Below are 27,138 nucleotides of genomic sequence, written 5' to 3' on the forward strand. Positions count from 1 at the left end.
TCCTCTGCTGGGGTGCCTTCTGTGTGGAGTTTGCATGTTCTCCTTGTGTTTGCGTGGGTTTCCTCCGGGTACTCCGGTTTCCTCCCGCATTCCAAAGACATGCATCTGGAGCATTTCTCCCTGGGCCTCCGCTGAAAACAGGCTCTGTGGAACCTAGTCGGACTTTCCCGGTCAACAAATGTTAAATAAATAAAAATAAATTGTATATCAAGTTGGTCAGTGGAGCAGACTCCAAGGCATAGTTTGGAATCCAACTCCGACAAAAATTAGTTGTACCTAGGAAGGACATCATTTCCTTCTTGGTAGTCGGTTTGAGTGCTTGTAAGATTGCTATTTTCCTGTCTTCATCTAATATTCTGCCGCCTTTGGATGTTGCATATCCCAGGCATTTAACCTGCTTTTTCCAAAGCTGCAGTTTGTTTTTGTTTACTTTGTGTCCTTGAGTGGCTAAAAATTGTAGTGATGCTGTGGTATCTTCTCTGCATTCTTGCTGAGTGGGGGCTGCTAGCAGAATGTCGTCTACATAAAGTAAAATCTGGCTGCCTCTCGGTGGGATAAATCCCGCCAAGTTACTTGCCATTTCCTGTGCGAATATTGTTGGGCTCTCTCAATATCCCTGTTGTAGTCGCATGTATGTATACCTTTTCCCCTGAAATGTAAATGCAAACCAATGTTGGCTGTCAGGGTGTATCGGTATTGAGAAAAATGCATTGTTAATATCTACCACAGAAAAATACTTCTGTTGAGGCTTTAAATCATTCAATAAAGTGTGTGGATCTGGCACCGTAGGTGCTCTAGGTATTACTGCGTCATTTACAGCTTGTAAATCTTGGACCATACGCCATTCTCCATTTGCTTTTCTAACAGGAAATAAGGGTGTGTTACATGGTGAATCGGGAGATTCTACCAGTACTCCTTCCTTATAGGTTTGATTCCTACCTCTGCATCTTTTCTTAAGGGATATTGTCACTTCTGTGGTCTAAATGCTGATTTTGGCGTGATAGTAACTGGTCCTGCTGTACGAATAAGTCCTACATCTGGTTTTCTTGTTGACCAGAGAGTTTCTTGTATGCCTTGTAAGGCTTTTTCTTCTTCCTCTAGTAAGAGTGCTACTCGGCTGTCCTCACTTGCCTGCAAGTGTACAGCTGGGTGTGTCTGTTATCCAATTCAACTTCTGCTTTTGTACTCCCTGTTCTGACGGTTCTAATTGTCTGTTTTTCCCACCTTGTGACTTTTTCTCCTAGGTCTTCCCACTTCACATTCTTGTTCTTAAACTGACATGTGGTAGTCGATTAGATTTATAAAGCGCTAGGAATTCTTGGGGCAATGAACAGCTAACTACACTGTTCCCTTCTGTGTCCCAGTACAGATTACGCAATACCAATCTGTTGGCATGGTTTCTAAACAGTTCTAGCTCATATTCTTTATCAGGTCCTGGTGTGCTACAGTAATATAGAGTACAATGCAACAAATGCTGTTTATCAGTGTCAAGGGAGAGGGGGACTTACTGATGGCTACGTTAATCAGTTCTTCAGTTACTGCCCCTGGACCAGTCGTAACCAAGTACTGGCTGTACCAATAAAATGTTTCACCCTCTGGTCGCATTACAAAAGTATCCATTTGTCGCTGTGCTACCATACCCTGCATGGTTGGAACTACTGCTATGCCAAATATCTGCATAAGGTCTCTGCCCAAAAGGTTTACTGGGCATTTTGCAGAAACAACAGTTTTGCTCTTCTGGGTCATACCTGAAACGGGGTCTGTTATTGCTATGTTATGGGAGAGTGGCTCCCGATACAGCTGTCCATTAGCTGCTTTCACTAATATGTACTCAAGTGATTCTGAATTTTCTGGTAGTTTGGAAGGATGTATCCGGGTTCGCGATGCCTCTGAGTCGCACAGAAATTTAACTTCCCTCCCCTCTACCAGAAGTGTAACTTCTGGTTTTGTGTCTGCTAAGTAGAGCTCTAGGCTCAATAATGCTAAATCCAAAATTTCATTTTCTTCATTGTCTGTGATTTCTTGCACATCCTCTATTTCTTCTATCACATCCTCTGCTCCCTCTATCACATTCACATTTGTCTCGCCTTGGTTATTTCTTTCTAGTGATTCCTGACTACCATATAGTCGGTCCTCACCCTCCTTATCTTCCGTGGCTACCTTCTTATTTTGCTTGCAATCCCTTGCCAAATGTCCCTTTTTCCTGCATTTAAAACATTCACCCCTTTTCTTTCTCTCTTCAAACTCCTCTGATCGCTTATCAGATTTGTTTCCCTGGGCATTTTTCTTGCCCTTCTTCCCGGACTGTACTACAAAGACTTCCGCTCCGTCTTCTACTGCAAATACTTGGGTTTTCTTTTTCTTTTTGCTATTAAAATGCCTTTCGGCATGTCTTGCGTATTCAAGTAATGACTGTAATCTACTTGTACGGTGATCTACCATGTGCTTTGTAATAAAACTACTAATGGGTGCAATACTACCTTTCAAAAGTGCTTTCTTTAGTTGCTGCTCATATGGGGAATCATGTGTTTGGTCTTCAGGTACCTGCATTCCACAATGGTTATTAAAACATTCTAATAATCTAGCATAATATCTATCAACAGTTTCACCTTCTTGTTGGATGCATTGATTAATGCAAGTCCAGTCAGCCCTAGGCTTCCATTTCTCAGATTCGGTCCGTCAGACCTTTCACTCTGTTATCCAGCTCTGCGTTACTATGTGGGAGTGGCTTATGTTCTGCGTCACGGGGATTCCAGTTGCCACTGATCATGTGCCAATCTGGACCTACGACTTGTCTGACTACTTTCTCTACTTCTCCATTTAAATGCTAACTTAACCTCATGCCCTTTAAGTCTTCTAAGAATTTTCTAAAATTAACTTTTGGATGGGGAATTCCCTCTGTGACTTTCCGGATGTCTTCCGGTGTCCACGGTCTATATACCAAGATAGTTGGGTCCTGCCCTTCCTGTCCTGCCTGAGGATTTGGTACTTCTATGAGCAGACAAGTCTCTTCTTCGCTCATAGCCCGTGAATTTCCATTCATTTGATAGAAGTCCATATCCCTTCTTGTTTTACGTGTTCGAGACCTAGTCTCGACAGGATCTCTGACAAACTGTTTTGGTTTCGCAGGGACAGTTGGGAATAGCGGAGGTGGATCAGTTTGTCCACTCGCTTCATATTCTGGTAAGGGAAGCGGAGGGGGTGGAGGGGCTGATGCTATTACCAAGTTATTGTCGTCTTTATCTAAAAACATTGCTTTTGAATTTTTATTTTTGTTCCCTGCGGTTTGCTTCCTCAAGCCACCTGTGCCTGGAGAATGCCTAATTGGCATTGCTTTTTTACCTGACCTTTTGCATTGGTTTTAAGCTGTTTGACAAATTTGATAAGTGAAGGTTTTTCTAGTTTGCCATCAAATTCGTATTTATTAACCCATTTTGTATAGTACCTAACATTGTCTGCACATTGTAATTGCATATATTTCACGTCTTCTGTTAACGGCGGATCTCGGGATCTTTTTGTGCACTTATTTCCCATGTTGTCTTAACTTAGTTAGAAAATGTTACGTAACCCTTTTTATCACGTGGTACCACGATTTCTCTTTTTCACAGTTTATCTAGAATAACTGCCTACCTATCCTGTTTCCCTGATTTATGACAAGACAGCAATCTTTTTTGTCCCTGATTTATACAAAGCAAATCTCCCTGACAAATACTGTAACAAGTCCCTGATCTAAAACAGAGAAAAGGTAAATTCCTCCTTACCTGAGCCTCCGTGATTGACAGTCTCACTGATGGAACCATTGACTCGTCCTCCAATCGCAGATCAGAAACAGTGGCTGGCCTCTTTTGAACGACAATTCAGTTGGAGGTCTTTCAGAGCAGAAGAACCGATGTGGCCTCTTCCCCGTACGGTTTCATGCCACCGGGCCCATCTGACCTGAGCTAGAGCGAGAGTTTCCGGTCCGAAGGACCAATCTGTCAAAGGAAAAATAAACTTCAAAAAGATCAATACACGGCAGGTTTAGGTTAAGGCACTTTAATCTTGCAGCAAGGAGACAAAAACGTGCTAATACAGAGTTTGTCTAACTAAAATCAGGAAGGGATACCATCTTTATACATTTTCTAACAAGACATTGCCTACCAAGCTGACGTAACAGATCACAAGTTCTAACATCATTACTTTATTAGCAGCTGTTTGCCCATGATTTTCTGCTTGCACTATCAATTTTATGAAAAACTTCCTAAGAAAAACAATGTGGCCTTGATGACCACCGGTTAGATACAACTTCCCACTATGTAATGTTACCATTCAAGGTACTATGGCTAATTCGAGCACAAAGCAAGTACAGATTACAGTTTATTTCTTCAAGCAGTCTTTGTCTGATGTATCTCTCCTTTTCTGCAGCTGTGCATGTTCTCATAACACGAACAGGGCTGATTGTTCATATTCGATCACATTATAGAAAACAGTATTGTTCTATTCATTCACTTTCCTGACCTAGCAGATAATCACCTGCTTCTCAGTACATTTCCAAAAAGGCATAACATAATTTTGCTGTGCAAGTAAATACTAGGTCAGGGTGCATCTTGCAATTTCAGAAAGCATACTGCAGTTTGAAAAAGCATCTTATAATTTCATACAGGATTAAGCTGTACATAAAATAGAATGAAATGTGTTAACCCTTTTAGCTTCTAATAAGCACTAAACATATACATTTATACATATTTTTCTGACGCGAGGATTTTTCTGATTCCAGAGAGGGGAAGAAAGGGGGTTGGAGACCACTCCTACATCTCTACTTTCTCAATTTGTATGACAAAGTTCCACAATCCATGATGTTAGTCTTCCAATCTCTGTTATCTCATTCATATATATATATATATATATATATATATATATATATATATATATATATATATATATATTTTTTTTTTTGTAATGTTGGACTTGTATTCAGATTTGCAGAGATTTTCTGTCTTGCCCTTTGCTGTATGTACTGCTCCAAAAGTATTTTCTCTGTCCAGTAATTTGCCCACTGTAGACTTCACAGCATTCACGTATTTCCATTGTATAAATTATAAACTTGTGGATTTTTTTTTCCAAAGTTTCTGACACATGTCAAGGAACTTCTGCTCAGCACAGGGTTCCTGGTAAGTTTGGAGAAGTACTCTCATCCCTTCTTATATAATAGTTTTTTTTCTGGAACGTCTTCTAGGTACATCCTTTGGCAGAACTTTTCTTCCTGTGTTTCAAGGCCTCTGATTCAGATTCCCTTTACCAAACTTCACATGAAAGGAGCTCAGTCGAATTTCCTTCTGTCCTGTCTCAATATCAACACCCCGTATCTTTTCAGATTTCAGTGCTGGGGTTCGTACAAAGGGCGTTAATGTAGTACAGTAGGTTAGTTCTCTCAAGCCAGTTCTCCCTGTCTCCCTTTCTTCAGTCTCTCGTAGCAGTTGCCTTGCCTCAAACTTTGCTTGGAATCTGTATCAAAGGGGGTGGAAATGCAGGGTCTGAAGAACATGCCGGACAAACAAAAGTAAATAAATGTCAAGAAGATAATAGTAATAGGTGCTCTGAAGTCCTTAAATCATTGTTAGTCTCCAGGGCATATGTGAGTAATCACAGACAATGTGACAGTGATATTGTGTATAAACAGACTGGGGGTAACAGATTTTACCTCTTTGCAGACTTATCATGACAGTCGGAGTATCAACTCTGTGTAGTTTGACACTGGAGTCTTCATGCATTTCACCAGAGTGAAATATAGCAGACGAGCTGATCAGGGTTAGAACTGACCCTCTTAAATGGAAATTACACCAGAATGTCTTCCCAGGAGTTGATCCAGCAACGGGGAGCTGATTTGCCTCCTTTCAAAACTATTCAGTTCTGCTGAGAGATTCCTTGTAAGCAGTCCTGGAAGAATGCTAGAAACACACAGGAAAACTCGAGTCGTTTATTAGCCAGAAGGCTTATTAGTCCGTATGCTGTATTTTAGAGCCTCTAAATTTGTCGTGTTTGTACGGCTTTGTGCTCATTTCCACAGATGTCAGCTATTCTTATCCTCTCCGATAATTTTTGTGAAATTATTTTGTATCCTGTGCCATCTAAGCAGTGTTAAGTGCAATTTTGTGAAAAAAGTGCTTGATTGAAATTATATAGCAAACTGGTATTGATTTACTGCTTTTGCTGCATTTAACACATTAAAAAATGTGTTTTCAACTCATTGTCTCTGTGGTGTATTTTTTGGTCTTAAATCACCTTAAAAGCAGGGTCTAAGCAGTTGAATTACTGGTGTTATTGCACTTTTGAGTAAACCATTTTTTTTTTACCTTGAGGACGGGGATTGTCCATCTATGAGCAGTAGGTGGTAGCCTTGTCTGATTTGGGAAGCACACGCAGAAAGGCTCTGAGTGTAGTAATTTATTGGCCAGCGGGCTTATTAGTCAGTTTTCTGTGATTTTGAGCCTGTATAAATTTGGCACATTTGCACAGAGCTGCTCAGTGACAGCTGCATAGGTGCAAATGTTTAAAAAGCAAATTTTTCCAATGAAACTACCCATAAAATTGTAGCCAGTAACTCTGTGTAGAGCAACTGCTTTGCAGCTTATTTGTGCATTGAGTTGCACTGCCAGTAAAATTTAGTGTTCTGTACTCTAATCTAGTCTCTAACCCCAAGAGCACCCTTAGTAGCACTGTTAACCCCGTGTGTGCCACCCCCTTGTACCTTACCAGTTAAGGGACCCGAGAACATGGATATACAATTTCCAAATTTCTCTGCAGCCAGCTTGGTGGATATGGGTATCTTGAGACAATGCAGCAATTGTTTTATGTTCACTGACAACCACCTAATCATTAAAGAAACAGCTATGCAGTATGCTAGATATGTACACACATACACACACACACACACACACACACACACACACACACACACACACACACACACACACACACTCATTCAAGGCAAAACTTCAGTTCAAGCACACAGTAAAAAAACAGCTTAAAATCACACTGGTATGCATTACATACACAGACCATTTTATGCTGAGGCATTTAATGCAGTTTTCCCAAACCGCAGTGACAAAGATTAACCTCAGCAAACCCAGAAGCACTCAAACTTAATACCAAACACCACACATACAGCTGTACTTTGTGGATCCCCAAATACAAAGCCCTTAAGGGAAGCCAACACACACCCTGGACTCTAATCATAGGGGACTCCATTGTATGGCTCACCTTGGTTGAACAAAGAGAAGATGACCGTTGCCTATCAGGATCCAGGAGCTACCAAGTTAGGCATGCACTCACCGCACTGCACCAAAGGTACTGGTATGATTCTAGCATACTCAATTTCGATGCAACAGACCTGAGACATACCTCCTTGAACTATATGAAGAGACACTTAATGTAGTTCTTTATGTTAACCATACGAGTACAGTAAAAGTTCTCTGTATATGTGCCATAAGAGCAAATGCTTGTGCAGTGTTTTACCAGCTACCACTGTCCTTCCCTTGGTCTTTGTACACCTTAGGTTCTGCTGTTTCCTGTGTTTAGTTAGCTTCAGCATTTGTTAGCCTTGATAAGGCTTGATAAGTGTCTTGTGTTCCATTAGTGTGTGACTTCTCCAAATAGTACATTTTGCTTTACCTTTTCTAGAGGTGAGTGCTATATTAACAACTGATCTGATGTCAGTTTTCATTCTATCCCCAACTGTTGGGTTTGGATCCAACTCTGCCTTTACTTTTGCTCGTGGCCACCAGAAAGCTGTCGAGCTCCTCCTTTACCCATATTGCACCAACCCCTGACATGCTTCTGATCTCAATTGCCACTTCATGAATAAGACATGGTCACTTTTCTGCTCCCGAGTTATTTCAAAAGAAGTAAGTTTCTTTAAATTTAGTTCCTAAATCATATACATTTCCTTCCTTTTTCTTCTACATAAGTTGTAATTCTTTTTACCATAGTTATTTTCTCCCTTTTATATAGTCTGCACTTTTGTTTAATCTTAATACCATTGTTAGTATTTCTTGCTGTCTTTCACATTAACAAAAAAAAAAAAAAACTAACTTTTTCCCTTTAGTCAGAATATCAGAAAATGTCTTTTGGGGTTCAAAAAATGTGACAATTGTGGGCACAAGCTGCCTTTATCAGATGCGCATTCCCTATGCGTATACTCCTTTGGTCCAGATCACCTGAAGGTTGAATGCAGCATTTGCTAAAATTTTAATGCACGGGCTATTGCTGACCGTAAAAAAATAAACTTGTACTGAACAGGTTGCTTCCAACACCTTTTTGTGAGGCTATTACTTGAGCTCATTCCTCCATATGTAAATCTAAGGAGACTGTTTTAAAATCTGCTTAAACCTTCGCAATCTGTGATTTCTCCTTCAGAACCACCAAAGAAGAAACAGAAGGTGGGTCCGAAGACTTCAATTTTGGTGATGGATCCGACAACTTCCTCTTCGGCTCTGAGCACCTTGGATCTGACATTTTACCTAGGACTTGGGTACTCTCCCACTGTAGACCTAGTACCATCCAGAGTTCCCTCTCTATTTTTGGAACTCCAAATTCCAAGTTCTCATCCTTGGCTTCCTCAAAATCTTGTAGAAGTCTTAACTGAAGCCAATTTGGATATGACAATTAAGAGATTTCTCATGTGCAGATTTAGATGGGAGTTATCTCTGTTCCTACCCCATGGGTCAGGAAGTACATCCGTTATTCCACAGATGGCAACTCCTTCCCTAATCCAACCCATCATTTCAGACCTCCTGGATCTCAGTCTTCTGGGTCCATCTGGTTTGGATCCGAAGGTGGTTTTATCTTTGGATCTGAAGCTATCTCTGACTGTGCCGGCTCTGATGTTCTCTGAGCCGGATGACTCTTTGAGCTGAAGTGTTCCTGTCGGATCTGAAATTGGAGTTGTCTCTCTTCCTCTTGTTGCTTTGGCACTGGTGAGCTTGGCTCAGACTTCTGCCTTGAGCAGATTGCCTTCAGGACAGAGGGAACCAAAGGGCCAGAAGCCTGGCTTCTTGGCTCCATTGCCTTCCTTCTCCCAGTTGCTTTCTGCTTTTGAGGTGGTGAAAAGGGTTTTCTCTGCTCTGGCAGAGCAGATGGATCCTACCCCCTTGGATATTCCTTCTGGATCCCAGATACCTTGGGCCAGATCATTCTACATCACAGGGACTCCCAGTCCAAAGTCTCAAGATCACCCAGCAGGGTTTCACTATCTTTTGATACTTCACCAGGGGATCCCACCAAGTAAGTCCCTAGGAAGAGGAAGTGCAAGAAGGAGGTACTTGAACCGCCCTTCGGAGTCCGTCACCAAGGATACTGATTTCTATGAAGGGGAGGGATCCCCACAATAGCCTCCTAAAGACATCTCATTTGGAGACATTCTAGAGATCCTTAAACAGAAAGGTAGTTGGTCTACCAGTAATCCCTCCCCAGAAGAGTCAGTATTTCTGGAAGCCTTTGGAGCTGGCCCATCTACCTCCTGGGTTACACTGCCCCCTAGGCGGGCATGGAAGGAGCCTGACTCAGTTCATCCAATCCATAAGCGGCCAGATCAGATTCTGGCTCTGTAGATAGGGAATTCTGGTGTAAAGGGGATGCCTGTAGATGCTGTGGTTGTAGTTTTGGCCACTAAGAAGGAACTTGCTGGGTAGACTTCCTCTGTCCATCATCCTAACAGGGGGTTTAGGGCGTTGAAGAGATTTGGGAAACGTGTGCGTTTGTGACCTTTGGCCTTAAGTCTCTGAACTACTTGGCACACTTTACAAGACTACAAAGGGATTTTGATCAAGGAACTTTCAAAATCCCTTACATTGACCACTACTGCTGAGGCTCAATCTTTTGGGGCTTCACAGCTGGCTTACCCATCAATCTGTTTCAAATTCTTATATGAAGCATATCTCACATGCAGTTGAAGGTGCTTCAAGGATGGTGGGTTTAGGCATTTCCATTAGGAGACCGGCTTGGATGCGCTTGTGTGATTTTGCAGAGCTTTTCACATCCCTGTTTGTCAGTGGTTTGTTGTTTGGCCCAAAAGTGAGGGATACACACTCCAGGGCTGAAAATAATGGAAAGACCCTCTCTGCAGTGGGAGTGTGTTTTGACTCTTCAAATATCCTTTTCTAGGAATCAATGAGGTGGTTGAATGTGGTTCAGGAAGTCCCAGTGTCCTTTCCAAGATCCACATAGAGATAGTTCCCCCAGGGGCAGAGGGAGGAACTCAAATGGGAGACTATGCTTCTGTGGCAGAGGAGCCCCACAGAACCGCCCGATTCTCCCCCTTTGGAGGCAGTTGGGGGTTGATTATCACTGTACCAGAGAGCCTGGCTAGACATAAAATATACTTGGGTGCAAAGATTATTTCCAGAAGTTATACAATTCCCTTTTTCCTCCCACTCAATCTGTATACAAATTTCCCGATATTCCACCCAGTTGGAGAAAAGTAGCAACACTAGAAATACTAAAGCTGCTAGAAAGAGTCATCAAAGAAGTCCCTTCAGAACTTGAGATTAATTTTAGTGCCAAAGAAAATGGGAGACTAGAGACCCCTTCTGGATCTCAACAACTTGAACAAGTCAGTTGGCATAGTTTCGGATGGTCGTGGCTCAGTCCATTTTGCCCTTTTTGGGCAAGGACGAGTGGATGTACTCGACAGACCTTCATGATGAGTAATATCGCATAAAAATGAACAGACAATCCAGAAGGCGTTTACACTTCTGGCTGGGAGCCAGTCACTACCAGTTCAGAGCACTGCCCTTGGACCTCCTCAGAGTGTTCACCAAATGTATGGCAGTGGTAGCAGCTCACTTGAGACTGCAGCGATTCTGTGTTTCTGTACTTAAGACTGGCTTGTTACCAGCCCGACCAAGCATCTACTAATAAGAGCAAGGGATCAGATTTTCCACAATTGTTTTTGTCTGGGGTAACAATAAATTACAACAAATCTGTTACAACCAACTCAAACTATTTGAATTCATAGGAGTGGTGTGCAACACGGTATCTGTAACGGCTTTTCTTCCTTTGTCAGGTGTGCAAGCGATCAGATTCCAGGTCAGGAAAATAATTTGTAGTACCAAAATTTTAGCTCTGTTGATTCTACAAGATTTGGGGTTAATGTCAGCAGCCATAATTTTAATTCCCCTAGCAAGATTTCATATGAGGATTCCTTTAACAGATGCTAGAAACACAGTGGTTAATTCTTCAACCCATGATGCCTCTGGTGGTGGATTGGTTTGGGTGGGCACTTCCTGGGGAAAACAGTTTAAGGCAGTTGGTCCCCGAAAGAGGCCAACATGCTTATCAAAATGAGAGCAGTACTCTTAACATTGCAAGCATTCCAAGTTGCACACTCCCTTTTGGGACAATTGCGATCCATACAGACAACTTGTTAGTAGTTTGGTACATCAGCAAACAAGAGGGAGCCCGATCTTACCCCCTGTGTCAAAAAACCTTCAGAGTGACCGGGGGGGGGGGGCGATTTTCTTCCTTCTTTCTGATTGCAGTGCACATTCTGGAGAAATCCAGCGTGATAGCAGACAAACTGAGCAGGTCCATTCTACTACCTCATGAGTGTTTTTTCAACAAAGTGATAGATATGATTTTCCGTCAGTGGGGCCAGTCTTGTTTTGGGGGGAGATGCAAAAAGATTGTAGCAAGTGCAGTAGCTTCTTTGCCCTGATCCCGTCACTGGGGAAATCACTGAGGGATGCTCTACTCCACTATTGACCCCCCCCCCCTTATCTTCTCTATGCATACCCACCAACCCCTCTAATTCCCAAATTTCTACAGAAAGATGCGTGGTTGAAAAGCGAAATCATCCTCATTGCACATTACTGGCCTCAACAACTTTGGTTCCCCTTCCTTTGGCCTCATGTACTTTATCAACCTTGGATTCTGGATCCGTTTCCAGGCCGCCTGTCTCTCACCCGACAGGCATGATACATCCTGACATCTCAAACCTCAAGCTAACGGCAAGGTTTCTCCAATTCCTTTAATAGCCAGGCAAACAATGTTCCTCCTCCCCTGTCTGTTGCACACTTTTATCTTCCCATAAGAAAACTTTGCAGAAGTAAATGGAAAAGATTTGAGCACAGCAGAATCATGTTGACCCCTTCTCAGCTCCTGGACAAAGTCTTCTTGAGTTTTTAACCTCAGTTTTTAATGAGGGAGCTAGCTCCTCAACAATTAAAATTCAGTTAGCAGTTTCTAATTTTCATATTGGTTTTCAGAATTCTTCATTGGCTTCATGTAAGCTTTGCAAACCCTTTTTGAGAGGTACCCTCCTGCTGAGACCTCCAAATAACGATCCTACTCCACCATGTGATTTAAATTTGGTACTACAGGCCCAGAGTCCTTTTCTGTTTGAACTAGCAGCTAAATGTGATCTTAAATTCCTTACCTGGAAAACTGTCAGTCTCTGCTAGAAAAATTTCAGAACTTCCAAGCAGTGTTGTCTAAACCACCCTACTTTTTTCATAAGAATAGAGTAACATTATGTACCAACACTTCTTTCCTTCGTAAGGTGGTGTCATAATCCAGTATTAACCAGTACATTAATTTGCCAGTCTTTCTTTTTTTCCCTAAATTTGCAAACAAAGGTGAATATATGTTGCATTTATTGGATGTCACAGTAGTAACAAGCAGTCCGGAACCAAAAAGCTAAAATAGATTTAACTCATTTACTCCAATGAAGCTCTGAAAGTTTACGCTGCAACTTCCAGTGGGTGGAGCCAAAGCTTTTTGATAGTCTTAAGTCTTCACATTTTAAACAAATGTTAATGTCTCTGAAACCATAGGGTTTACTAAAGAAATGTAAATATCAAATTCTTCAACACAACCTGTTTTTATAGTCTCATTCTAGGTCTTCAACATGATAAGTCACAGTAAACAGAGTACGTATTATTTATTTTATTTATTTATTTTACATTTGTTGACCTGGCTAGTCCAACTGGATATATGTCCATTTTCAGTAGAGGCCCGGGGAGAAAAGCTCCAAGCATAAACAATAACAAAGTTAATATATAACAAAGACATGTATAATAACAGTATAGAGGTAGTATTGGTTAAAGAAAAAATATAGTATTAAAAATATTGACTATATACATTATTTTAAAAGGTAAACTAAATAATAAAAAATAAAACAAGTACACTAAAACACAAGTTTGGTATGAGCAACAGAGTCAAGTCCTTGTATTTATCTTATTACTAAGAGAGAAAAAAGAGAAGTAAGTAGATTTGGAGGTGTAGGTTAGGGGAGAGGGGCAGGGGTATGAGCAGGAGGGGAAAAATGTTTGGGTTAGCACAAGGACAAAGCCACTGAGTTTTAAGATGTTCTTTAATATGTTTTTTTGAATAGAGAAGAAGTAGAAGCTAGGGTAGAAAGTTCAGGAGGGAGCCGATTCCAGTTTGTACCTGTAGTGTTTGAGAAAAGTGAGTCACCAGCTTTGTTAGATTTAATCGAGGAGACCAGGAGTTTATTTGCAGAACGTAGTGTAGCTAGGTTTTTATATGGTGAAATCAGATTAGTGAGGATAGGGGTGTTATTGGGGTGGTATAGGATCTTTTGAGTGATAAGTAACTGATGGCAGAGTATATGGTTCTGCAATTCTAGCCATCCTAGTTTGAGGTTAAGGCAGTGGTGAGTTTGAAATGGAGAGCTTGTAATAAATCTAGCTATGCTATTATAACAGGTAGAAAGTTTTGAGATGTTGTTTTTAGATAGGTTTGTATATGTAGCAGAAGCATAGAAAAGGGTAGAAATGAGGTGGGTCTGGGCAATAGATGTTCTTCATCTCACATTGCTGCAGTCCTTACTTATGGGTAGTCCGCTGTCCTCGGTCGGCCCGAATACCAAAGTATTAGGCTGACGTCGGTCATGGGCGCCTAGATCTGACATCAGAGCGTCAGGGTATAAAGGCGCATGACCGACGTCATATCCTCAGTCTTTTTTGCCGCATGGTCCGATGCAGAAGCAGCGTTGCAAGTGCCGTTCGGCGTTCTGAAATTTTTCGTTTTCGGAGTTTCAGACCGATACCAAGTTGGGCTAAGTACCCCGTTGGGGAAGATTTTTGTTTTTTCTTGCCTCAGTTACTTACCGGATGTCAGAAAAAGTGAATAATTGTATTTCTTGTGGGAAACAAATACCGCATAGGGATTACCACTCGCTTTGTATTCCTTGTTTGGGACCGGAGCACGACATAGTCGGGTGTAGGTTTTGTGCTAGGTTTAATAAGCGCACTATAAAACGGAGGTTAGATTGCGCTAGGTTAGTCTTTGGCAAGAGGTGTAATTATATGCCGTCGGATGTTCCGACGCCCGCTTCTACTAAGAAGCGCAAAGACAAATCTTTAAAGCCTAGGCAGGATGATTCGTCCGTTTCGGACGCCGGACCTTTAGAAGCTACAGCTGAACAGGTGGATCCGGCTGAAGTTTCTGTTGAGTCCCAGGGGGAACTTTGATTTTACAAGATGTGGCCACCCAGGAGGCAGGTCAGGCTGAAGGGGCCTCTCAGGTTACTACTCTCCCTTCTATGCCTAAGGTAGTTAGGTCTTCTGCTACTATTTCTAAGGCTTCTTCTAAGGGCAGGTCTGTTTTGCCTTCCTCTGGTGTCAGTTCTGGTTCTTCAGGGTCTGTGCCTAAAAAGCACATGCTTAAAATGGCAGAGGATTTGATTACTTTAATTAGGGGTTCTATGCCCCCTCCTGATAAGAGGCCCAGGATGGAGCCAGAGTTGGAAAGTTTGGAGCAGGCCTCAGATGATTCAGAGTCTTCTGCTGAAGACATTCAAGATTACCCTCCTTATTCTGATTCTGATGCAGAGGATTCCACTCCTTCTGCTTCTCCTCCAGAGGATTTTTCATTTTCTGAAACTCTGCATTCCATGCGGGAGCATTTTAAGTGGGAAGGACAGGATTACTCTGATTCACGGAAGAGACTTAGGGAGTTCTTGTTTTTACCACAGCATAGACCCTTAGCTATTCCTCCGGTTTTGGATGTTGTTTCAGATGTTTTCTCGGAAGCCTCCCTTAATCCAGATTCTGTGCCTCCTGCCCCAGTTAAACCGGACAGGTATTACAGGGTGCCTGAGGCTCATAAATATTTGTATAGGAGTCCTAGGGCGGACCCAGAAACTATTAGTCAGGGGCCTAAGGGTGTTAGAGCCTCTGTTGTTAAGAATCCGGTTCCTCTGGATATGGAAGCTAGAGCTTTGGATAGATGGGGTAAGAAGGTGTATACCTCTTCTACTTTAGCAATGAGAGCTTTGAACTGCCAGTTTCATATGTTGAAGTATCAGAATTTCCTCCTTTCAAAGCTAAGATCTAAAGTGGATGCTTTGGCAGAGGGCATAGAGTGTAAAGAATTGCAGGATTTAGTGCATGTTTCTGAACAGGTGGGTAAGCACTCTTTGCAATGTGGTTTTGATGCTTTACAGGCTTCTTCTAGGGTGGCTGCCACTGGTTCAGTTATTCGTAGGCACGCCTGGCTTAAGGATCAGAATTTGTCTGAGCATGTTAAGTCTAGAATTCTGGATGCCCCTTTACAGTCTGAAGTTTTGTTTGGACCTCCTGTGGAGTCTGTCTTAAAGAAAATGGAAGACAAGGCTAAGTCTATGCAGACTGTTAAAGATTTTTTGCAGGTACAACCTCCAAAGTTTAGTAGAAATTGGCCTACTAAGGGGTGGACGTACCCTTCTTCTGATTCTCAGTCTAGGGGTAGATCTAGGCGTGGTAGGGGCAGAGCTCAGAGTACCTTCAGGCCGAGACAATGGAGTTCGCCTGCTCAATCTGCTGGTGAGGGCAGGGGCCAGTCCTTTCGTAAACAGGCCCAATGACCTGCATTTTCAGCTGCCAGATTCTTCTTGCCTGGCAGCTCCTTTGGGAGGAAAGTTGGCTCTTTTCAAGCAAAATTGGCATTTAGTCACCCAGGACAAATGGGTATTGGACGTTATAAACCGAGGTTACAAATTCTATTTCCATACCATGCCTCCTTTCACAGGCATGCCAGACATCCCTCCTCGGCAAAGGATAGAGGCTCACAGACAAATTTCTTTACTACTTCAAATAGGAGCTATACAGCCAGTTCCTCGGTCAGAAGTGGGCCTAGGATTTTATTCTCGCCTGTTTCCAGTTCCAAAGAAGGGGAACACGTGGAGACCAATTTTGGATTTATCTATCCTCAACACTTACCTGGACATTCCAAAGTTCAAGATGCTGACTTTACAACAACTTTTACCTCTGTTGGGAAAAGATCATTGGATGGTTACTCTGGATCTCAAAGAGGCTTACCTTCATGTTCCTATCAGGCCCAGTTGCAGGAGGTACCTGCGTTTTCGGGCTGGAAATTTACATTATCAGTTCTCTGCATTGCCCTTTGGCTTATCTACTGCGCCCAGAGTGTTCACAAAGGTTCTGGCTCCAGTGATAGCCTTTTTCAGACTGAGGAATACAGATTTATCCTTATTTGGACGATTGCCTGATTATTGCTCAAGAAAAGGACGAACTTCTTCATCATCTACAGTATGTGATGGCAGTGTTAAGATGCCTAGGGTATTCTGTGAACGAAACAAAGTCCAGTCTAGTACCCTCTCAGGACATGTGCTTTCTGGGTGTGAGACTGAATACAGCTTCCCAGATGGCTTTTTTGACCCCGGACAAACAAAGAAGCCTTTCTCTATTTCCATCAAATGTCTCTACGGTCCAGGCTGACTGCAAGGACAGTCTTTCAAGCCTTGGGGTTCATGGCATCTTGTATTCTGGTGCTTCCCAATGCCAAATTGCATATGAGGAAGCTTCAATGGTATCTCAAAAATGTATGGACACAGCACTGCCAAGATCTAGACACTGTCATTCAGATAATACCTTGCATTCAGAAGGAGTTTTTGTGGTGGGCTCAGGAATGTCACCTAAACAAGGGACTCTCTGTGGCCCGGCCAGAGGAGAGTCAGATTCTAACGACAGATGCCTCGGACAAGGCTTGGGGAGCACACCTCAATGGAAAATGGGTGCAAAACACGTGGCCTGTCAAACTCCAACATTTGCATATCAACTTGAAGGAAATGTTAGCAGTCCAGTTTGCATTGATGGCTTTCAAAGATTTACTTCACCCAGGGCAGGTGTTGATTCAAACAGACAACACTACTGTCATGTGGTACATCAACAAGCAAGGGGGAACCCATTCTTACCCTCTTTGCAGGCAAGCGATGATTCTGTGGGAAACTGCTCTCAATCTGCACCTCACTCTTCAGGCAAGGTTTCTACTAGGAGCACAGAACTCCTTAGCAGATGTGTTGAGCAGACAAATAGTGGATCCTCACGAGTGGAAATTGGATCCTCATGTATTTCAAAAGTTGACAGTGTTATGGGGAACTCCAGACATAGATCTGTTCGCTTCTCCACTAAATTACCAGTTGCCAAAGTTTTGCACAAAAATGTTTCATCACACAGCTTGGAAGGTGGACGCTCTATCATTCAGTTGGAACAATCTGCATGTATATGCCTTTCCACCTCTGCCTCTTCTTCCCAAAGTACTTTTGAAGGTCAGACAAGACAAGCCAACCATGATTTTGATAGCACCGGATTGGTCTCGACAACACTGGTACCCACTACTGAGGAGTTTAGTACGAGAACCTCCATGGCCTCTGCCTTTGATTCCGCACCTTCTGTCACAAGAGGACAGTCACTTCCTCCGTGTCAAGATTCAGTCTCTGCATCTAACAGCCTGGCATATTCTGTTTTAGACTCTGGAGGGTCTCAGCTTCCACAACCAGTTTTGAATGTTATTTTGGAGGCCAGGAGGCCTAGTACCAGGAAAGTTTACGCTGATAAATGGAGGAGATTTTTTATTTGGAGCAAAGGGAAGGACTTTGATGTCTCCAAACCTGATTTAAGTGTTGCTCTTCAATATCTTACTGAATTATTGGACAGGGGTTTGTCTTTCTCCTCGATAAAGGTCCATGCTGCAGCCATTTCTGCTCACTATGATTGTGACCCTCCTTTATTCTCTCATCCTTGGTTTAAGCAATTTCTTAGAGGGGCAAAGAATATAAGACCCCCACGTAGAGCTCCTACTCCTGCTTGGGATCTCAATTTTGTGTTGGAAAAGCTTACTGTACAACCTTTTGAGCCTGCAGCTACTGCCGAGTTAAAGTATTTGTCATGGAAAACTGCTTTTCTGTTGGCCATTACCTCTGCAAGAAGGGTTTCTGAATTACAGGCCCTCATGGCAGTGGAGCCTTTCCTGATTTTTCATAAGGATAGGGTATCTTTGCGTACTAATCCTTCCTTTATGCCTAAAGTGGTTTCTAGTGTGGCCTTAAATCAAACAATTCATTTGCCTACTTTTTATGCAAACCCCCAATATAGAGGGGAGAAAATTTTGCATACTTTGGATATTCACAGGCAGTTGCGTTATTATTTGAGCAGAACCAAGGAGTTCAGACGGTCTCAGCAGTTGTTTGTTTCTTTTGCTTTGGGTTCACAGGGTAAACCTGTTTCAAAACAAACTATTTCTAAATGGATTGGGTTCTGTATTTCTTTCTGTTATTCCCATCATGGTAAGGAGATTCCTGCTGGAATCAGGCCTCATTCCACTAGGGCTACTGCTACTTCTACGGCCTTTCTAAGGGGGGTAGCTACAAAAGACATTTTGGAGGCAGCTACTTGGAGTTCAGTGCATACTTTTTCTAAACATTACCACCTTCCTCTTTATTCTAAGTCCAGGGCTGGATTTGCCACTGCAATTTTACAGGGCATTTTAGCGGCCCCTAATGCTTTATGATTTTTTACCAACCTCCCTTTCCCGTTGCTTTGGGATTCTACCCATAAGTAAGGACTGCAGCAATGTGAGATGAAGAACATAGTACAGTTTTGTACCTACCATAAATGTAGATGTTCGAAGATCCACATTGCTGCAGTCCAATTTACCCTCCCTCCTTCCCCACTGTAGTTTGACATGGTGCTATGCTTTAGGTGATGGTTGTTGTTTGGCATGTTTTTTGGGAGGTATTCTGTTTTTGGCTGTGGCCTTTCTGGTTTGGCCTTCTGACATCTGGGGCAAGAAAAGACTGAGGATATGACGTTGGTCATGCGCCTTTATACCCTGACGCTGTGATGTCAGATCTAGGCGCCCATGACCGACGTCAGCCTAATACTTTGGTATTCGGGCCGACCGAGGACAGCGGACTACCCATAAGTAAGGACTGCAGCAATGTGGATCTTCGAACATCTACATTTATGGTAGGTACAAAACTGTACTTTTTCCTGGCAGAGGGGGTAAGGAAGGGTTTAATTCTATATAGAGCTCCAAGTTTTTTGTTAACCGTCTAATATGGTCATCATAGCTAAGACTGTTATCAATTGTAACACCAAGTAGGTGGGTGGTAGTATCTGGGGTTATGTTTGTAGCATTGTTAGAGGTCTTAGAGAAGAATGGAGTGAGTGATTTATGAGTTGGAGTAAAAAGCAGTAGTTTTTTTTTTGGATTAAGGAGGAGGCAATGTTGGATAAACCAGTTTTCAACATTTTGGAAAACAGTTTGGGTGAGGGACTGGAGGGAGGCTATGTTATTAGCAGTACAGATTAAGGTTGAGTCATCTGCATATTAAATGCAGGTAGCTTGAGGTATGTTCATATGGAGATCGTTAATAAATAAGGAAAAAAGAAGGGAACCTAAGATAGAGCCTTGTGGGACTCCAAAATTTACTGGAAGTAATGAAGACAGTTTATCTCAGAGCACTGCTTGCTGTCTGTTTTGAAGATAACACCTAAACCATTGTAGTGCTAGTGGATCAAGAGAATGATACTTTGTCTAGAAGTAAGTTATGGTTAACCATATCAAAGGCTTTTGACAGGCCTATAAATAGCGCAGAAGAAAAGGAGTTATTGTTACGATTTTTATTTATAGTGTCAGTGAAGGATAGAAGGGCAGTTGTGCTGTGGAATGGTCTAAAGCCATGTTGGCAGTTGGCTAGTAGATTATTTTGTAGTAGGTGGTTGAGTAGTTGTTTGAATACATTTTTCCATTATTTTAGCTAATGGGGAGAATAAGGCAATAGGTCTATAGTTAGAAAGCTCAATAGAAGATCCACCTTTATGTAGAGGGATGATGTGGGATACTTTCCATATGGTAGGTATTTTACCTTCAGAGATAGTACTGTTAAGGATAGATATGGGGTAGTCTATAGCTTTTGCAGCAATTTGTAGGTATTCAGATGGGAGACTGTCGGCAGATGGAGTGCAAGGTTTCAGTTTTTTAAGTAGCTTCTAGATGAGATGTAGGACCAGGGTGTATATGAAAGATAGGAGATGAAGTCTTGGAGGTATTTGGTGGGAAGGCAGTAGTTGGAGGTGGAGAATTGGCTAGGGATTGAATGGCTTCTGTAAAGTAGTTATTAAAGGCATCAGGGATCAGGTTGGAATTATGGTTGAAACCTAATGGGGCAGGAGTAGCAGTGTGTCCTGGCTGAGTATGTTTGTTTATCCCTGACCAAAATTTTTGTGGAGTTTGAGTGGATTGTTGGAGGTGAAGGTAGACTTTTTTTTATCTGAGTGTCCTTCTTGGTGGCATTTCTTAATTGTTTAAAGAGGAGGTGATCAGATGGGCATTTGGTAGCCTTCCATTTAGCCCATATTTTGTTTCTAAGGAGCATTTTTTGCTTAGTTTGTTTAGTTAGCCATGGGGCAGATTTGGTTCTTCTAGTGGAGCGGTAAGGTGTGTGATAGTCTAGTATTTGAAGAAAGTTAGTGTTGAAGTAGGTCACAGCCTCATCAAGTTCAAGATGGGTCAGCGGTGACCAGTCACATGCTTGCAATTCGTTAAGGAATCTGTCTGGATTAAAGAATTTTTTTGAGCGGGAAGTTTTGAGATTGAGTAGTTGGGATATGAAGTTTTTGTCTAATTATGTAAGTGAGCATATGGTAACTGATATTGTCGGGAAGGGTTCCTGGAGTATAATTGCTAGGGTGGTTATTAATAAGGATACAGTCAAGAGTAGATTCTTTCCTGTTAGGTTTGTGGATTCTAGTAGGAGTGGTAATTAATTGAGAGAATCCAGAGATTTAAGTGGTTAGTGGGGTTCAGGGAATTGCAGGTAAGCCAGTCTATATTGAAGTCACCCAGTACAATGGTCTCCTGGGGTAGTTTGGTAGAGAGGTAATTAAGTTTTCAAGAGTATTAGTATTGTTACCAGGGGGAAGATGCATACAAATTAGGTATATAGATTTGGAGTTGTTTATTTGGAGTTTAGTAGACAACATTTCACATTTGGCGTCTCATGATGGTAGTTCATTGAAGAGGGAAACCTGGAGATTATTTTTATAGAGAATGGCTATACGTCCACCTTTTTTGGTTTTGCGGTCACATCTAAGAATATTATAACCTGGAGCGGTAATTTCCTGGTCTAGAGTAGCAGGTTTTAACTAGGTTTCTGTAAGACATAGAATATCAAATGAGTGCAAATCCAGGAGTGTGTGCAGGTGGGAAATTTTATTGTTGATACTTCTAATATTAAGGTGAGCTATCAGGAGGGGAATTAGGTGCTTTAGCTAGTGTAGAATGCTTAGGTAAAGTTGCATTATCAAGGCTATTGCTATTGTCATTGTTGGGGCCAGGGTTTGGATGAATATCCCCATCTAAGTAGAGGAGACATTGGAGATAGTGTGGGAATTGTTAAAAAAATTTTTTTTGTTAGTGAAGTACGTCACGTGGGTAGTTCTGTGATATTTTGGTAATCTATAGGTAGAGGTGATGTTACTGTGGTTAAGGGTGTAGATGAAAGAAGATGGTAGTTTGTTGGAAATGATGGTTTTGTTCAAGTAGAGTAAGATTTTCAAAGAAGGTGAGAGAATATGGTATGGTCAGAGAGGCTATTGTGGTAGTTGAGTAACGTGTGTAATTAGTTGAGTTTTAGGGCCATGGTGGTGAGTGGATATCAGGTGAATTTAGCTTGTGTGAGTTGGTGAGGTAGAAAAATAGTTGAGGATGTTTTAAGAGAATGAAGAGGGTTTATAATATAAAACAAGGAAATTAATGAAGGTTGAGTAGGAGGTGAAATGGGAGGTAGTTGGTGTAGAGGATGGTTAGGATAGGTAAGATAGGAGTAGTTCAAGTTAGTGGTAATTAGAACTAATTGGGTAAGAAAGAGATAGGGGAGTGGCCTAGTGATGTGGAGCTTTGTGATTGGTTGAGAAAAATTAAGGGGATTGTTCAGTGAAGTACAAGTCTAGGACCATTGGGGCTAGGGTAGGGGAGCAGAGTGAGCCCGCAGGGCGAACGAAGCGGGGCAGACCCAGGTAAGGTGAAAGCAGTGAGAAGAAACAATCAGTAAGGTGGAAGGTAAGAACAGGAGACAGTAAGTAAAAAGGCAGAAGTTGTGAGTCTAAGGAAGGAGGAAGTAAAAGAGGGGGGAAACCTGGGAGAGTAAGGGTTGACCTAGTAGTAGTGGAGATGAAGAGGAGGGCTAGGTACAGGGTTTATAAGGACTATGGAAGGAGATAGGTTCAAGGTATAAAGGATTATGGAAGGAGATGGTAAAGGAGAAAAGTGCAAGAAGCCTGAAAGGTTTAATGTAGGAGGTAGGAAGAGAAATAGTGAGATTAGAGGTGGGTAAAGACTGCCATCTAGTGGTCAAAGCCTGTAGGTGCCTTGTAAAGAGATTGCAGCAGTTGTAAAAAAAGTAAAAAATAAGAGTGGTGGTGAAGGGAGAGGTTAGAGGGGTACTACAATACAGGTAGGGGGCTGCAGTATCAAGAGACAGATAGTGGAGAGCAACAGTAGTAAAAAACAGGGGGGGTATGGCTGCTGACAGATATGGCAGTTTAACTAGTACACCTAGGAGGTGTAGTGGTCTAGTATATACATAAAGTACTTAAAAGAAAACAAATTACTTTGTAACATGCAATATTAGTTGATGTGGCTTTTAGTCCAAGGGCATTTAGATTACCCAGATGAGGAAATACCCAGGCAGGTTTAGGTTGGTGGTTATAGTTGGTCTTTGGAGTCCAATAGGGCACAACCAGAAGTGGAAAAAGTGGGAATAAAAGCTTTGAACAGATTGGTATACAGATTTAGACGCCAGGGATCGCTCAGCAGCCACGCACAGAGGGGGATTAAAGATTAAATTTATAATATTTTGTAAACCGCTTATAATTTCTCAGTAGCCACTCAAGTTAAACACACACTTGTTCATCTAGCTGAGAGCTTTCATACGAGGCTAAGCAGTTCTGCTAATATGTTGTGATATTTAGACAAATATGACATTTTAACAGTACAGATAAATATTATATTGCCCTTCTGTCCTTTGCATCAGCATTAATGGCAAGGGGTGCTTCTGAAACTGCGAAAAATCCAGATGTGTTTAGTGCCATGATGATACTTGCACTAATAGTATCTGTAGTATCAGAGGAATAGGCAATAGAAGTGGTCAGACCTGGGATCAACTTTAAATCTGTAGTAGCAACCGTTGGTGCATTACTTGCTATGTCCATGGAAGGAATAGAGGCACTGGACACGCTTTGTCCATTGAGTGACACTATTTCACTTCCAGTAGCACTCAAACATATTGGTTCTTTTGTCCCATCTAGTTTGCGATTGAGCCTAGCAAATGTGACCATTTTAGAAGTCAGATATCTCTTAAGCTTACACTTTTTGACTTCAGTAAGCTTATGCTCAAATGTATTAATTCAGTTGAAGGAATTGCTAAAAAGCTGAGAGTGGCATTTGTTTCAACAGTGTTTAACCAGTGAATTATACAGCTCCATAACGTCTGTTTTCAGTTGAGCCTACATGGGCTCAAAAAACACATTCATTAGTCTCGTATTGAATAGAACATGAGAGAAATCTGCTGCCATTGTTTTAAAAGATCAGGGTATTTATCCCAGTATGCAGGCATCTTTACAGTGCAAAGCCCACGTGGAACAAATTTAGAGTATAGGCATTAAAGCTAAGCTTCTTCAAACACTGCATGTGAAACTCAACACTGTAAAATGTCCTTATAGGATTAGAGAGAGTTACTTGTGTCAAGCTCAACCTCATTATCCTCTAGTAGCTTCAAAGTCCAACAAAAAACGATGTTTGATCTCAGTAAAGTCCTGAATGTGCTCAACTGACCTAAAATGCACATTACTGGTAGATGGTAAATTGTTCATAAAGCTCATGTTAACTCAGGTATTCAAGAAGAAGAACCAAACTAACAACCTGAAGTACAAGTCTGGGTGAGACAAAAAAACAAGAAAAAAAGTAGTAAAAAGCAGTCTGGAACCACAAGCTAAAATAGATTTACCTGCGAATAAAAGCGTTCACGTATACATCTCTTCATCAGGCAATGAAAAATCTTATACAGTCAGTGATTTTATATATTCATAAAAACATGACATTTAAAATCATTGGTTAATTGATCAGAACATGTGACATTAAAATAAATTAAAATGTTGGGGACAACTGCTTTATTTTACCCTGTTAAGTAATTCTTTCAGTACAAGTTTAATGCTAAAAACCTTGTTTAATTCAGGTGGATGTTGTGCCCTAAAATGCAAACTCCACTTATTTTATTCCTTCTCAGTCTGATTCTTTACGTCACCTCCTGTAAGATACATAGAAATAACACTTAAAATCATAAACTTAAGACCATTTGTAGTATCAGTCTATTATATGTTTTTACAAAGCATTACTTTCCACTTTCCTCTTAATCACTGATAGATGACTGCATATCCTGTTTAGTCCTTTATTTGTTTTACCTATGTGATATGCAGTACACTTCAACACTTTGCCGGTTAGAAGTCCGTAAAGTGAAAACAGTATTATATAAAGGATGCAGCAGAGTTTTATTAGTGTACATATTTTTACAAAAACACATCTTTTGCATGTATGTCTATCTATTTTATTAGTTATCGTTGTAGGGTAAGTAACTAGTTTGCTGCTTGTAGCGTAGTCTATTTTTTAGCATGGCCGACCTCTTATAACTGAAAGGATTTTCAGCATAAATGTCTTTCAATTCAGGAACCCGAGACAAAATTAGCCAGTGTTTAATAGCATCAGTGATCTTAGATCTCTTTCAATCAAATGTTATGATACACCTACAACTCCTTGTGGCTCTATTCGCTGCTTTATAATTGTTTTCCGTGTCATTATTGTATTCAGAAAAAAATGGTCTGAGAGACCAGTCAGTCACTTTGAGCCACCTTTTCTTGTTGGGACTTGCTGTGTTGATAACCCCTCTTATTAAAGTCCGAAACCATATGTTCAATCTGAATAGACCTGTTTTTGACTTCAAGAATCAGACTAAGAAGGAAGAAAACCAGCGTATTTTGCATTTTTAGGGCACAGCATCTACCTGGGTTAAACGAGTTTTTAGTATTAAACCTGTACTAAAAGAATTCAAGAACGGGGACAAATAAAGAAGTTGTCTAACATTTTAATTTATTTTAATGTCATATGTTCTGATCAAGTAACCAATTGATATTCATGTCATGTTTTTTATGGCAACATAAAAAGTTCATTCAGCATTGGTTGTTGCAAGATATTTCATTGCCTGAAGAAGCATTGTATACGTGAAAGTTTTATTTGCAATTAAATCTGTTTTAGTTTGTGGTTCCAAACTGCTTGATGCTACTTTTTTTCTTGTTTGTTGGCTCACCCAGACTTGTACGGTACTTCGGGTTATATATTGGATGTCCACAGATAATTACTTTTCTACCTGCATAGAATGAAAGCTAGTATAAAGATCCATTATTTGTGTCTTTGCGATTCTAAATTGGGGAAAATCAGTTGCAAAGGCCAGATGGTTGATTGAGTGGTTATTTATCTACAACAAATTGCGTTTATCCATACCAAAACCTCAAAAGGCTCATTAAACGAAGTCTGTGGCAACTTCACTGTTGCTGTGCAGGGCTTCCATGGGTGACGTGCAGCTGCAATTTGGGCCAATCCTCATACCCTTACTACCCATTACAAATTAGATCTGGTATCAAGGGGAAGGGCAGCCTTTGGCTCAACTGTGCTCAGGAATATCCTTCCTTAGAGTTCACCCAGGATTTTAGGTAGCTGGGGACTTTGTCTCAACAGATGGGGTTAGAAGGAAAATTGACATCAGTTAAGGAAGTCGTACTTACTGTAATGTTCCCTCTCTGTTATCCATTTTCATTCTTCCTCAACTCCCCAACCTTTTTCTACAGTGGATTTCTGGAAGAATGAGAGACTAGGACACCACTGTCCTTCGTGATGGGTTCCAGATAAAGCTTATTCTGTTGGATTTTTATATTAGTTCTTTTGCTTTATGTAAAATAAACATCTGAGGTATGTTTGGGATTGGTGCATTATAGGTAAGGGAGAAGTTTGAGAGCTTTTTGATGGCCATGAGCTAATGTAAAGGCAGAGTCTGATTTGAAATCTGAACCCAACAGTTGAATGAAAATGGACAGCACAGATGGAACATTATGGTAGGTACAGAACTTTTTTTTTTCTCTTGTTCTCTTTGGTCTTAGTTTGAACTGTAGTTTAGTAGAGTTGTTTTGTTTATGCTTAGTTTATTGTACTACTTTCCTCTCTAGTTAACTTTTATGACTTGATCAGCACCATGTGACTTGATCAGCGCCATTTGTAGTTATCGCACCCAGCCTTGTGAGGATCCAAAAAAATGGGTAAGAGTGCATAATTCACTGTCATTTACAGCTGAGCATTGTGTAATGCTCTCAACTTGAGACCATTTTGAGCACCCACAGAAACATGTGCCTAAAAGGATCAGGCTAGGGGACTGACGTGGCTTGGGCTGTAATCACAACTGTATTGTTCCTGTAGCAGTGATCCTTCATTTAATATTTACCATTGTGTAACCTTTTTTGTTCTTTTTTTCCTGTTCTGCAAAATGCCGACAGATTCTTTTTCACAATGCTAACCAGGTTTTGTGTAAAATAAGGGGAAGTGACATGGAATTGTTAAGTAGTTAATTCTCCTTTTAGTGTTTGGGCAGAACTAGTTATTTTTATAGGTTCATAGGTTCATACTAGGCTATCTGCCCGAGGGCATTTACAAGCCTAGCCCATAGTTTTGTGGCTTACGCCACCCCTTTAGTATGGGGAACTATACCCATTATTTTGCTGTGCCTCTGTCGAGCAGTGACACTGAGGTTATATT

The 27,138-nt window shown here is 41.3% G+C and overlaps 1 protein-coding gene across 1 annotated transcript in view; it reads right to left on the minus strand.

Annotated features, from left to right (window-relative positions):
* Positions 1 to 27,138, minus strand: part of AP2M1 (adaptor related protein complex 2 subunit mu 1) — a 1,300,958-nt gene that overhangs the window by 858,098 nt on the left and 415,722 nt on the right. Inside the window, exon 8 of the mRNA XM_044070763.1 lies at positions 8,735 to 8,783. Within this exon, the coding sequence (XP_043926698.1) occupies positions 8,735 to 8,783 (49 nt within the window). The remainder of the gene's footprint in view (positions 1 to 8,734; positions 8,784 to 27,138) is intronic.

The sequence above is a fragment of the Protopterus annectens genome, chromosome 4.part1, assembly GCF_019279795.1.
Source record: "Protopterus annectens isolate FY-2018-M chromosome 4.part1, PAN1.0, whole genome shotgun sequence".
NCBI lineage: Eukaryota > Metazoa > Chordata > Ceratodontiformes > Protopteridae > Protopterus > Protopterus annectens.